Genomic DNA, 13,386 nt, shown 5'->3' with positions numbered 1-13,386 from the left:
AGGGTGAGGGATAAGTCTGTATCAGCACTCAGGAGGAGGAGGCAGGAAGATCACAGTTCCAGGCTAATCAACTTAGTGAGCTGACTTGGAGCTGATGTGGTGTGTTATTCTAGCACTCAGGAACACAAGGCGGATAGTTTGAACCTGCAGAATAGAGACTAAAGCAAAACCAAAAATTTCCACAAACATCAGTTGTCCCTCACTGAACACACACACACACACACACACAACCAGACTCACCATGAAATTGTCTTCTTCCCAAATACCCACTCCTTTTGTATTTCCACCTTAGTTAGCCATGTTGACTCTAAGTTCCAACAGTCCTGTCTCCTCATCTACCTTAGTAAGGATAAAATGATTTATGTTCACACGCCATGGTAAATGTGCTATGGTCAGGACAACCTTCAGGAATCAGTTTTGTAGCAGGTGGGTCAGTTTTTCTATTCTGGCAGGCAGCCCTTGACCTGCTGACCATCTTTCTAGTCACTCTATGTATCTATCTTGACTTAATCTATCCTTCTCTATAGTGCAACTGTCAAGTTTGCCTCAACTATTTAAACCTATTTTTATGTTTTGCCAGCACACATGTATGTGCACCATATGTCTGTCTGGTGACAGCGAAGCCAGAAAAGGATGTCAGAGCCCAGGAAATTACCAACAATTATGAGTAGCTAGTAAAATCAACAAGTGCTTTAACTGCTGATCTCCCAACTACTTATCTCCTACCCATTCTTAGATATTCAATCCTTTGGAGGCTCTCAGCTATGTACCAACTCTACCTCTGCAGAAATCCCATCCCTTTCATTGCCAGCATATGGCATCATCTGTAGTTTCCTGAGAACCTCCTTCTGAAGTTGCTATTGCCTGGCACACCCTCTCCTGTCTTTGCAGTCAGTCTACTTCTGGGAGCTATCCTGAATCTTAAGGCAAATAACTCAAAGCTTTTCTTACCACAAAAACATTAAGACAGGGTCATAAAAAACCAAACATATAAATGGTTTAGTTAGCAGAAAATCACTGGAGTAAAATATGAGGCACACTCCAGAGAATACAAGTGCAGCTGCAGTGTGCACGTGGCATGAAGACTCTATGAGTAAACAAGTGGGTGAAAAATTGTAATTTATTGAAACTCAACTCAAAAAATATAAGATGCTGTAGTGTACAATATATTACACAAAGCACCCTTGGGTGCACATTCAAGTCAAGTAAGAACTTCCTACCCTTTCCCTAGCCCTCCCACCCTGGGACTTTAATATATGTTTCATATACAATCATGCACACTTAATTGGAAAAAGGAAGCCCCAGTATATCTGATGTATTAATTAGCACCAAACAAGAGTACAGTTCCATTTTTTTAATAAACAAACAAACAAACAAAAATTCCAATCAATAAACCAACTGGAAAGCTACTGGACGCCGCCAATACTGCTGACACAGATATTGTACATTCATGTAAATACACAGCCTATTCTATCCTAAGCAAGTGTGGCTGATTCCCAGCCTTTGTTCACGTTAGCAGGTGTCCCCATATTGCAGTGCTGGAGCTAGGTGCTTCAAAAACAACAGTGATTCAGGAACTTCCTACACAAAGCTCATCTGTCTTCTTAGTTGGAAACAAGTCTAAAATTGGTGTAGAGAACTTAGATCTTTCAAGGACAACCACAGGCCGAAGGTAATGAAGCTGTTTTAAGGCAAGTTCTCCACAGTCTGTTAATGCTTTGTCCAGCACAACCCTCAGGTTTTCCAAGGAAGGAACTGCTGTTGCTTCAGCTACTACTAATGGTGGGATTGCAGTCAGGTTCTCCGAAACTGGAGGGTCACTGGAAGAATGAGGTATGTCAACTTGAGGGGCGCTCTCATTCACTATGGTATCTGCCACAACATTCCCTGTCAAGTCATTACTGGGGTGAGAGGAGTTATTCAATGTTAAGTGCTCTGAAGGCTCCCAGTCATCAAAATCATCATCTTTCTCTTCACTTTCCTGAATAAATTTCAGAAAGGAAGACTCAAATCCCATAGGTTTGTAAGTCTTCAGATCAAATGACCTGGGCTGAGAATGCTTTCTAATATTCTCTTTTGGGACCTGGGTTGCATTCTTTACAGTGTTTTCTTGCCCTGAACTATGCTGCCCAGGTTCTTCTTTGATCCTTGGTAACGGCAGCTGGAAGTCCGTGAAATAAGTACCACTTTCTGTCCCACTGGGATTAGGTATGGGGCTTTCTATTTTACAGGGAGAAGACTGAGCTATATTACACTGTTCCAAAGAAGTGGTTTCTGAAGAATGGTTGCATTGCAAAGTTCCCCTGTAGAGCAGACTGTGTGTGTCAAAAACTGGGTTTCTTTCTGAACACCCTTTCTGACCGCCATCTTGTTCAGCTGAGCAAGTAGAATCAGTGTTTGGGAGGGGCACACTGCTGTCTCCTGGGGCTCCGTTCTCTTTGCGCACTGATTCACAGCTAGTACTTTCCTCTTTCTTTACACAGGGCTCTACTTCTGAAGGGGGCTCCTCTTTAATTTTGGTACCATACTTAACACAAACCACAAGGTTCTCCAACTGCTGCTCTAAATAGGCACTATTCATCTGGTGGGTACGTTTGTAATGCCTCACAATGCTGCTTTCCAGCTTCACCACAGACAAGCATCCCTGAACCATGCACGGGTACTGTGTGTGCTCAGAATGCTCAACACACATATGGATCGCTTCTGCTCTTGTTTTAAAGGTAATTGGAGCTTTTTTATCTTTGAGTAAGCCACATTTTTTCGCTTTAGTATTAAGTGGCCTTTTGGCAGCCTGCTGTTCCTGTCCCTGTGTCTGTCCCTGCGTCTGACCCTGCGTCTGCGTCAGTCCTTGTGCCTGAGTTGTCTGACACACCTTTTCACTCCTTAGAAGCCGCTCATTTGCTACTTTCTGGCTGCTGAACAGGTTGTCATAATAGTCCTTATGTCGGTAGTAGACATGCTGGAAGTAATTACTTCGATGGCTGAAAATCTGGCCACAGCCATTAAGAGTACAATGGATCTCATAATCCGAATGGATTTCTCCTTCAATATTATGCTGTTCCAACAGGTGGTGTTTCAACTTACTGAATGAATAAAAAACAGCAGGGCACTGAGGCTGGTTACAAGAAAACCTGGCTGCAGACTCCGTCTCAGAAAGCACTTTAGACTCTTCAATGTGGTCTAGGTTATGAGAGTCACTACAGTGCTTGGCCAGGGCCTTGGAGCACAGGAAGCGCTTGTTACAGTCTTTATATTTGCAAGCAAATAGCTTTTTACATTTTACAAGCTCCCTTTTGGTTCTTGCTTTGTCCTTCTCTAAGCATAACTGCTCTTTGTTGTACTGATGCACAGTTCTGTAATGGCGAATCAGGCCTTTTAGATTGGTAAATGAAGAATTGCAAGTTTTGTGGATACAATGGAATGGTTTGTGGTACTTATTCAAAATATAGCACAGATTTCCTTTAGCAACAGTCCGCCTGCTTCCTCTCCCCTCTTTCTCCTCTCCCTCTTCTCTATGGCTACCTATTGGTGATGAGATACCAGAGATCTTACTTTCTGTTTCCTCACAAGAAGACTCCAAGTCTGTTTCTGAGCTGCATTCATCTTTTTTAGAATGACACTGCGTGGTCTCTGAATTACTGTTGGGACCAAGTTCTGCAGAGCAGTCACCTTTCAGTCTGTCTACTGAGCATGGCCCTTCATGATCACATTTTTCACTGTCTAACAGTCTGTGAGTTGCCCTGTCACTGCCAATTTGATGTTTGTTTTTATAATGAATCCTAAGATGTGTCTTTCTTGTAAATGACCTTTGGCAGATGTGACACCGGAATGGGGAATATCGGTGCTGAAACATGGTTAACTGAAGGACCTTCTCTTTTGAATAGTTATGCTTTTTAAGATAATGCATTAACAAAGCTTCTCTGGTCACAAACTCATATTTGCATCCTTGAAGCTCACAGAAGAAAGGCTTTGCTGCCAACTGTGCAAGGTACTGACTTGGCATATTTTCATCCTGATTCTGAAGATTAAGGTCTGAAATGGAAGATGGGACTGACTGAAGAGACTTAGCACCACTAGATGGGCACCCCTGCAATGACCCTGAGAAAGAGCCATGTGCTATTGAGTTCTTCAAGCTTAAATGTTTCAAACGTAACAGAAGTTCCAACATTGTATCCTCTGTACATGGCCTTTTAGAAGCACAAATGGAAGGTTCAGGGGAATAACCTTGATGTTCTCGTTTGCATTTTGTGTGGATACTGTGATCTGGACCTTCATCCGGGGAGTCACTATTTGTATCAGAGCTAGGTTTAGGTTCTGCATCAAACTTGTCAGCTTCATTATGTTTGTCATCCAGGCAGTTAAAGAGGTCTTTTGTCTTTATTTTTCTTGGCTTGCAGTGGTACGGATGCACCTTCCGCAGATGTTTCTGCATCCCTCTTGCGTTTTTGTAGGTGGAGCCACAGCCGTCAAAACCACAGGTGAATTTAGTTCCATCAAAACAAACAGCCACATTGGAGCACTTGTCTTTTAAACTGGAGGGAACAAAGACTTTCTCATGAGACAGTAACAGGTCGTGCATGGTTTCAGAGTGGTCTAGGGAGTCAATTAACTCCTCAGTTATTGACGTGGAAGAGCTGTGACTTAACTGATCACTAGAATTGCTGTCGCTGTTGTCCTTCAGGGTCTCTGTGGTGTCTATGTGAGCACTAGCTGACCCTGGACAGAGATGGTGATCTTCAGGAGAATGGGACTTTTCAGTTTCATCAAGTAGATGGGACTGGTCCACACAATCTTGCTTCCCACCTGCTCCAGGTTCCTCAAGTTTCACTGATTTCTTTAATTCTCCATCTGGACTTTCAACATTATGCATGGAGAGGTGGTTTTGGTATTCAATTTTAGAATAATAGAACTTTTTACAGCCAAGGACATTACATGTGTAGGATGCATCCCTGAAGTGTTGTGCTTCATGGTGGTAAAGCTGGCCCAAATCACTGAACACAATATTGCAGCCATTCAACTCACATTTGTAACGGAGGTCATCATGCTTCTGCTTGTGGTTAAGGAGTTCATTCACTGACCCAAACCTTGCATAGCAATCTATAGAGACACACATGTAAGGTTGAGGACCACAATGCACCTGCTCATGCTCTCGGAGGTGAAAAGCTGACATGAAATGCCGCCGGCAATAAGTACACTTCTCTCTCCTATTTTTCATATCCAAGTAGTGCTTGGCGTTTTCGTCATTATTTTGGTGTTCAGCTTTAAGATGCACGCTTAAATATTTAAACTGTTTGAACACACGGGAACAGTCTGTACCCGGACACGGGTACAAGTCTCTGTCTTGCAGGCGGCGGTCTTCTAACTTGCTAAATGTGACATATTCATGAGACTCTCCCCTGGCTTGCTCTGGATTTTGTTCCAGACTTCCAGTAGGACTCTTGGGATAAATACCCCTTTGAGCGCTTTTCAATAGTAATTTCTTTCTAGAACGGTGGCTTCTGCTTGGTGGCATTTTAACATGTTCCATTACGTGAGGAACAAATAGCTCTTTTCTCTTGAATTTTTTAATACAAACTGGACAGGTATATATTCCATCTTCCATGTGCATCTTGGAATGATGGAGAATCCTGGCCTCTATGCATTCCCGCTTACACAACAAACAGAAAAACTTATACTGAAGCCACCTCTGGTATCTCTCAGAGGAACCAATGGGCTTTTTGTCTCTTTTCTCCTTATTCTGATCTGTTAGACTTCTTCTATATTGTTTATCTTCTTTTCCTTCATCATAGTCACTGAGAAATGACTCTAAGACATCTGTATCATTAATAGACATTTCATAGCCACTTAGGTCATCATCGGAATCGGAGGCTTCTTGTCCCAGGAGTTGGTGGCAGTGTCGCTTCAAAGTTTTCCAGTCCCAAAATTCAGGATCAAAGGGCCAATGGGCTTTTAAAGCTAGTAAGAGCTCACACCGAAGGGAATTTGGAACTGGTGCATTTTCTTCATCAAATTTTTGATCTGGCTGCAAATACAGTTCTTCCAGCATATTGAATCCATTCAAACTGGGTTCAATTAAGAATTCTGTAAGCTGACAGGCTCGTCTGACTTCCAAATCTTCTGGTAAAAGACAGGAAATTGTTTTACAGACTGAAGCTTTCATTTCCTCATCTTCACTTGATCTGAGTTGAAGAGCTCTGACACATAATAAAATTGACACCCCAATGCCAGCATCTTGTGCCTGTAAGTAAAGGAAGAAGGAAAAGTCAGTCTTTTTATACACAAAGGATTACTCTAATTTCTGATGCTAATATAGTTTAATTTCTTATACTGGGTGGTGGTGGTGGTGCACACCTTTAATACCAGCACTTGGGAGGCGCAGGCAGTGTGATCTCTGAGTCTGAGGCCAGCCTATTCTCTAGATCAAGTTCCTGAATAGCCAGGGCTGCACAGAGAAACCCTATCTCTAGTGCCTCCCATCCACACTTAACTTCTCAAACTTTCAGAGTTCTTAGCACATGTTTATAATTCTAGCAGTTGGGACAGGAGGATTACTAGTGACCAGCTAGGGCTAAGTAGAGTTGGGGCTAGCCTGAAATAAACAAGGCAGTGAAACAGCCCAGTGGATAAAGGCTATTTATTATCGATAAAGGCTAATTATAAGTCCCATTATTATAACTGTAATATTCTTCAGTATGCTTTTCTGTTTATTGTATACGCAGGAATACACAGAGGCCTACATTCTCACCAAAGATGCACATGAAAGATGAAATATATACCTGCCCAGTTTGTACTGATAAATTCAAGGGAACAGAACTATTTGTTCCACGAGTAATGGGACATGTTAAAATGCCACCAAGCAGAAAAGTCTGCTCTAAAACAACTTTAACAAACAACTAAAAATATAGTACGACCAACTAAATAATCCTTTGGGTTCTCAAAATTCATCTTAAATCCTTTTTTCCCTTCAGGCAAATACATACATACATACATACATACATACCTTGAAGCTCCCTCCCTCAAATATTGGGATCACAGGTAAATATCACCACACCCAGAGTCACATTTAGATCCTTCTTGTCTCAACATGCAAAGGACTGAATTAGATCGTAATTAGGAACAAGAAGATATATTTACAGTTTCTGCAGTTACACAGCATCGTATACTGTTCCCAGTTGTTTTGGGACAGGGTCTTGGTATGTGCTGTGCCACCAGGCACTGTTGATGATCCTGTATGCTCAAATAGTTCTTACCCTTCAATGAAACAACCCATGAACCAAATATATACACAAATATAAATGTACACGAGTCCAAATGGGACAAGAACTCAATAAAAGATAAAAGAATGGTGGCATGCTGGGTAAAATGGATAGAGTTTAAACCTAGGTATTAACAGATCCCTGTAATCCCTGTACTGAAAAGGCTGAGGTGGGAAGATACAAGCAATCACACAAAGTAAGTAGAGAAAGAGGCAACACAGGTATACAAGTGCTTATACAGGTGGATTTAAGGAACTTTTTGTATAAAAACCATTTGGTTTTCAAAGTCCCAACACTTGTAACTGACCCTACTCCAAAACTTCTGAAAGAATTGTTTTGTACATTAGTCAAAGGTGTAACCAAATCTGTTTTCCACAGAGGAAGAGAAATTAGACAAGTTCTCTAAAATAACTTCCTGGAAAATAGTTAAAACTCACAAAAAGATAATGATCACAAAACCCAAAGATTATAGTATGCATGAATTTATGGAGAAGCTGAAATGAGATGCGACACAGTGAGCCAAGAGGACTGTGTGGTAAAATGAGCAGTGGTCAGCAGCAAAGGTTCGAGTTAGACTTTGATACAAGCTCTCAACATCTCCAAGCCTCTTATTCTTTCCTTCTACTTTTTTTTTTTTTTTTTTTTGAAACAGGGTTTCTTTGTACCTTTGGCTGTCCTGGAACTCATTATGTAGACCAGGCTGGCCTTGAACTCACAGAGATCTGCCTACTTCCCGAATGCCGGATTTAAAGGTGTGTGCTACCATGCTTAGCTTTTGTTTGGGCCGAGGGAATGAACATGCTTGTCCTGATTACTAATCATGTAGAAACTCAGATGACAGCCTTGGGCCATATCAAAGTACAAGCATCTTGATTACAGTCTTGCAAATCCTAGCCCAGTTCACTATAATTCCAGTCTTTGGTTAGTTGAGCAGAATTTGCTATTGCGGCTAACTGGAACTTTTGATGCTGCGTTTTGCCTCACAAGTACTGCAATTATAGACAGGTATGTGTTGCTTGATTTTAAAATGGTTACAAAGTCATCCATAACAATGAAACATACATAGCCTAGCCCCTCTTGCAGCTGGACGACCCACATGCATGTGCTGATACCTAGGTTAGGAAAGTGTATCATGGAGTACCTGTCCTACTTCTCTCCTGCTCTCTGAATGGACATACCATAGTCAAGGTTAGAAAAGTCAGGTTGCACAGCTTAAGACTTTGAATTGGTATTAAGCCATGTGTGCTTTATACATGTGGACCTGAACTGTATCCATTTTAATTTATGTTACATTTCTATATGAAAAGAGGAGAATTTTTCTGTGCATGCCACCATGAATCTTAGTTAAGAAATCTCAATTTTAACAAGTTTACAACTTAATTCCCTTCCACCTACCACTTTAAATTTCTTCTGCCTTCAGGTAGACATCATGTGAGGACTATGCCAGGATATAGCCCATACCCACATCTGAGAGTTCTGGTGCTACAGGTTAAGTGGTATTCCAAAACCAACAACTCCACCTCCCACCCAAAAGCCACCAACAAACAACAAACAAGAAAAAAAAAAAAAAAAACAAAACCTTTCTCTAATATCTAGCAGCTTCCCCATTATTTTGTTTTCTTAAAAATCTGTAGATTCTAAATTAACCCTAAGTATCTATCACTGGTGGCTCATGTATATAATTTCTGTTTTAGGAAAGCCAATCAGCAAAACTGAAGCTAGCATGGACTGTATAGCAAGATCTTGTCTTAAAACAAATCCAAACAAACACATACAAAGAACCCAACCAAACCCACTTAAATAGGGCTGAAGAGATGGCTCAATGGTTAAGAGCACTGGCTGCTCTTTGAGGATTGGCTTTGATTCCCAGCATCCACATGGCAGCTCTGAATCATCTGAAAATTCTAGTTCTAGAGGATCCAACACCCAGTTCTGGCACAAGGCATGCATGTGATGCAAATATGGTGCAAAACCCCCATAATTGTAAACTAGTATTATTTTTTTAAGCCCCGTTTAAAAAAAAGAGAGCCAACTCTTGTTGACTGGCATTCAGCTTTAGAAAATCTCTTCCTCTCAAGTATGGACTGAATACTTAAATACATAATTACACAATTATGTTATACATGTGATATCAAAAGGGACTTCGCAAATAATGGTCTCCAATCAGTTGACCTTACACTAACTATACTACCCAGACTAGCTCTTTAAACTTAAGTCTAGACAGGACCAGTAAGATGATCGGCTCAGTAGGTAAGAATACATCCGCTAGGAGTCACATAGGAGAGGGAAAACAATTACTCTCATCTTTACATAAGATGTGGTGTGTGCTCACACACAGAGAAATAAATGGTTTTTGTTTTGTTTTTAAAGAGATATGAATCTAGCTGGAGAGATGGGCGACAGACACAGTGGTTAAGAGCACACCCTGCTCAGCTTCTCAGAAGGTCTGGGTTTCATTTCCAGCACCCACATTGCAAGTCCCATGATCCCCATTTCTCATCCTAGAATGACAGTGAGACAGGGAGAGGGACTCAGCTCAAAGTTAGTTTTAAAACCAAAAAGCCAGGCATGGTAGTACAAACATGGAAACCAGTACCGAGGAGGAGACAGGAGGACCCAGCATTGGATTGCACCCTGGACTACATGAGACAGTGTCTCAACCCCCCCACACCAGACCCAGTCTGTGGCTCCTGAGAGGCCAGTGTGCACATCAGCGAGGCAGGGCCAACTCCATAATTTTGGATTCTCTTTATCCAACAAGAATTCTCTGAGAAGTTGCCACGATCAATACGGAAAGCATAAGCTACTCACTTCAGTCTGTATGACTCTAATCAGGCAAAATAAATGCTGTTGTGTTTTAGCTATGACACCAAACTGCCGACAGCGCTCCAAAAATGTCTCCAAAGATGGGTCAATTCTTCTTTGCAGTTTACTCCAAAAGAGAGTCAGCTCCCTGTGAAGAAAAATGGCTGTATTAATAAATATTTAAACTTGTGTTTGCTGTCCCATTTGACCACTTTTTTTTTTGAGTCAATGAAAGTAAGCTGGCAATACATGCAACAGAAACCAAATGAAAAGTTGTCTATATCCTCCATTACTCCCCTAAAATGGGCAACACCATCCATCCTGGAAGTTCTGATTCCCCTCCTTGCCTGTGTAAAGCTAAAAACCAACTACTTCCTTTATGATGCCATTAAGCTTCTTTCGTAGATTCCCACGTGCTCTAAAAGGTTTAACTTTTGGATTAGTCTGCTTATATTGAGTGAATTAAAACCCTCTTCTAATGAGCTGGGCAAGAACCAAGGAAATCTGTGCAGCCTGTCAACCTGATGGCCCCACTAAGCCCATGTCACTGAATGTTTAAATAAAATGGTCTACAAAGTGACTTCCAGGACAGCCAGGGCTATGTAGATAGACATTGCTCTCAAATGATGGAATGAATGAATAAAGAGTATCTTTCAAAAGATATATGTATGTGAAAGCTGGGAACATAGTTTAGTGGTATAATACTTGCTTAGTATGTGCACCCCCTCCCCCCAGTTCCTGTGTGTGTATGTGAAATCTACTAAATAAAGCCAATTACATATCATTATGAAGATTAAAGACTATGCAATGTAAACTATCTTAAATTTACTTTCTAAAGCCAGACATGGTAGCACATGTACAATCTTGGTATTTTAAAGGCTGGGTTAGGAGTACTGTTATCTGTTCAAGACCAGGCTGGGCTATATGCTAGGTAAGAAGCCAGCTGGAATGCAGAGCAAGATCCAGTCTCAAAACCACAAAAAACCCTAAATGAAAAATTTCATTAGGGCCGGAGAGATAGTCAAATAATCAAGAGCTCTTGTTACTTTTGTAGAGGCACAGAATTCTGTTTCTAGCATCCATATCTAGAAATGAACAATAGTTTGTAACTCCAGCTTCAAGGGAACCTTACATCTTCTACTGGTCTCAGTATGCATGTATACACATGTGAGCACACATGAATACAGATAAACATAGACATACCCACATAGGTATGCTTGCTCACTGGTTTGAAAAGATGGCTCAGCCATTAACAATATTTGCTGCTCTTGTAGAGGACCCAAATTTGGATGCCAGTACCCAAACCAGGAGGCTCATAGCTGCTTGTAACTCTAACCACCAAGAATTTGATGCCCTCTTGTGGACGCTGAGGGCACCCCACAACAAAAATGTCACTTAAACTTTGTTAGCAATGGGCTCTTACTCTGTAGGCAGGTCAGCCTCAAATTCATGGCACTCCCTTTCCCTCAGATTCCTAAGTCCTCATGACAAGCATGAGCTGCAACTCCAGTCTTGAAATACTTTCCTAAACAAGAGCCATAGATTCCCTCTATCTTAAACACACAAAAGTGCCCAGCATAACAAATTAATCTTATTTGAACAGTAGTTCTGCAATTAAGCCTTTCTTAAATTTATTGTTATGTGTGATGATTATTTCTGACTCCAATATCTAGACCCACCCCACAAAAGGAAGAAAGGGTTTTTGTTGGTCTCTTTTTAAAATTAGATTCTATTTCATTTTAAAAGAAGAAGCTTTTTTAACAAAGTGTAAAGTGACTAAGATTTTGTTGTTTTTTTTTTTGTTTTTTTTCCCCAAGAGGAAAAAGAAATCCCCATTAATCCCTTCCCGATTCCAGGGAACAGCATTAATCCTAGAGACAGCTACAGGTTCCGGTGAATCATGGCTGAGTAAAAAGAAACAGGGAAGAAAAAGACCACTGTAAAAGAAAAGTTGTGTCAAGAACACTAAAACCTTGTGGGAGGAGTCTGGGGAGATGACTTCGTGTGTGAAGTCCTTGCTGTACAAGAATGAGGACTTGGATTTGGATCCCAGCACACATGTGAAAGGCTGGGTGTGGGGAACACTAGAGTCCCAGAACTGGTATCCTGGAAACAGAGGATCCCCATGCTTGTTGGCCAGCCCAGTCAGCCTAATTGGAAAGTTCTGGGTTTACTGAGAGGAGGCAGGGAAAACAGGTGGAAGGCAATTGACCTCTACTCTCTAAGCACAAGTACTCATGAACATACACACAAATAGGAGGAAAGTTGAATTCCCTGAACTCATGTAAAGGTCTGAAGCTGGGTGTGGGTGGGATGCCTCATGTCTGCACAGAGGCAGTACCTTATATTTAGGACTAGCTTGGGCTATAGATTAAGATCCTATCCCAAAAAACCAAAGGAGGAAAACAAACAAGAAAGAAAAGTAAAATAAATGTGTGGGTGTGTTTTTGAAAATACTTAGACTCTTCAGTCATACAAAAATGACTTGAATTCCCTGAACTCATGTAAAGACGGATGCAGAAGTATATGGATCTATAGTTCTGGTGCCTGTTCCAAGATGCCAGGAAGAGAGAATTTCTAGAAGTTCCCAGGCCAGCTAGCCTAGCATATGTAGCAGCAAAGAACAAGAAGATAATGTTCTATATATGATTTTATTAACTAACGTGGCAGAGACAGAGGCAGATCTGGATCTCTGTGAATTTGAGGCCAGCCTGGACTACCCAGTGAGCTGGAGAACAGCCAGGGCTATGTTGAGAGATTTTGTCTCAAAAGTCTAGATACAACTAGCAGATGTTTTTATTATTGAAAATGAAATATATTTAACCATACCAAGAAAAATTTAGGTTTTGTTTCTAATCTACTTGCTGAAGCTAGAATTTCTAATCTCCAGATTCCTGGTGGAAAAAAAAAGATTTTACTTAATTTAATGATAAAACATCTCACTGCTATTTAACAATTTGTTTTATTTATATTATTTCACTCTGGTAAAATGCCCACAATGATTATTAAGACCTGGGTGGGGCCCTTATCCCACTGTCTCTTTGTTCATAGGACACACACATGCGGTGTCATGGACTCAGTGACAGATTACAACCTGCATTTTGGTCTGAGTTATGTGGCTGTGGCCCACAGCAGCTCTTCTCTGTGTAAAGCCCCAGGCTCAAAGCTTAGTTAGTGGAACCAGGAGAACAGAGTGTTCAAGGTCAGCTTGGGATATGGAGACACTGGCTCAAAACAAAACAAAAAATGTTTTGTTTGAGTGAGAGGAATGCACTCAAGGAAGAAGCAAAACTTTTGGGCTTGTGCTTTATAACTTCAAACTTGA

General features: G+C 41.1%; 1 protein-coding gene across 2 annotated transcripts in view; it reads right to left on the bottom strand.

Annotated features, from left to right (window-relative positions):
* Positions 1 to 1,339: 1,339 nt before the first annotated feature.
* Positions 1,340 to 13,386, bottom strand: part of Rlf (RLF zinc finger) — a 61,486-nt gene continuing 49,439 nt past the window's right edge. For both annotated transcript variants that reach the window (XM_021160506.2, XM_085839003.1), the window contains 2 exons: positions 10,068 to 10,209; positions 1,340 to 6,238 (listed from right to left, as the gene is read on the bottom strand). In XM_021160506.2, coding sequence (XP_021016165.1) covers positions 1,571 to 6,238; positions 10,068 to 10,209 — 4,810 coding nt within the window. In that variant the 3' untranslated portion in view covers positions 1,340 to 1,570. The remainder of the gene's footprint in view (positions 6,239 to 10,067; positions 10,210 to 13,386) is intronic.

The sequence above is a fragment of the Mus caroli genome, unplaced genomic scaffold (assembly GCF_978045245.1).
Source record: "Mus caroli unplaced genomic scaffold, Mus_caroli_1 scaffold_6, whole genome shotgun sequence".
In the NCBI taxonomy this organism is placed as follows: domain Eukaryota; kingdom Metazoa; phylum Chordata; class Mammalia; order Rodentia; family Muridae; genus Mus; species Mus caroli.
Note: the sequence above shows the minus strand (reverse complement) of the source record. Positions and strands in the feature narration are given on the sequence as shown.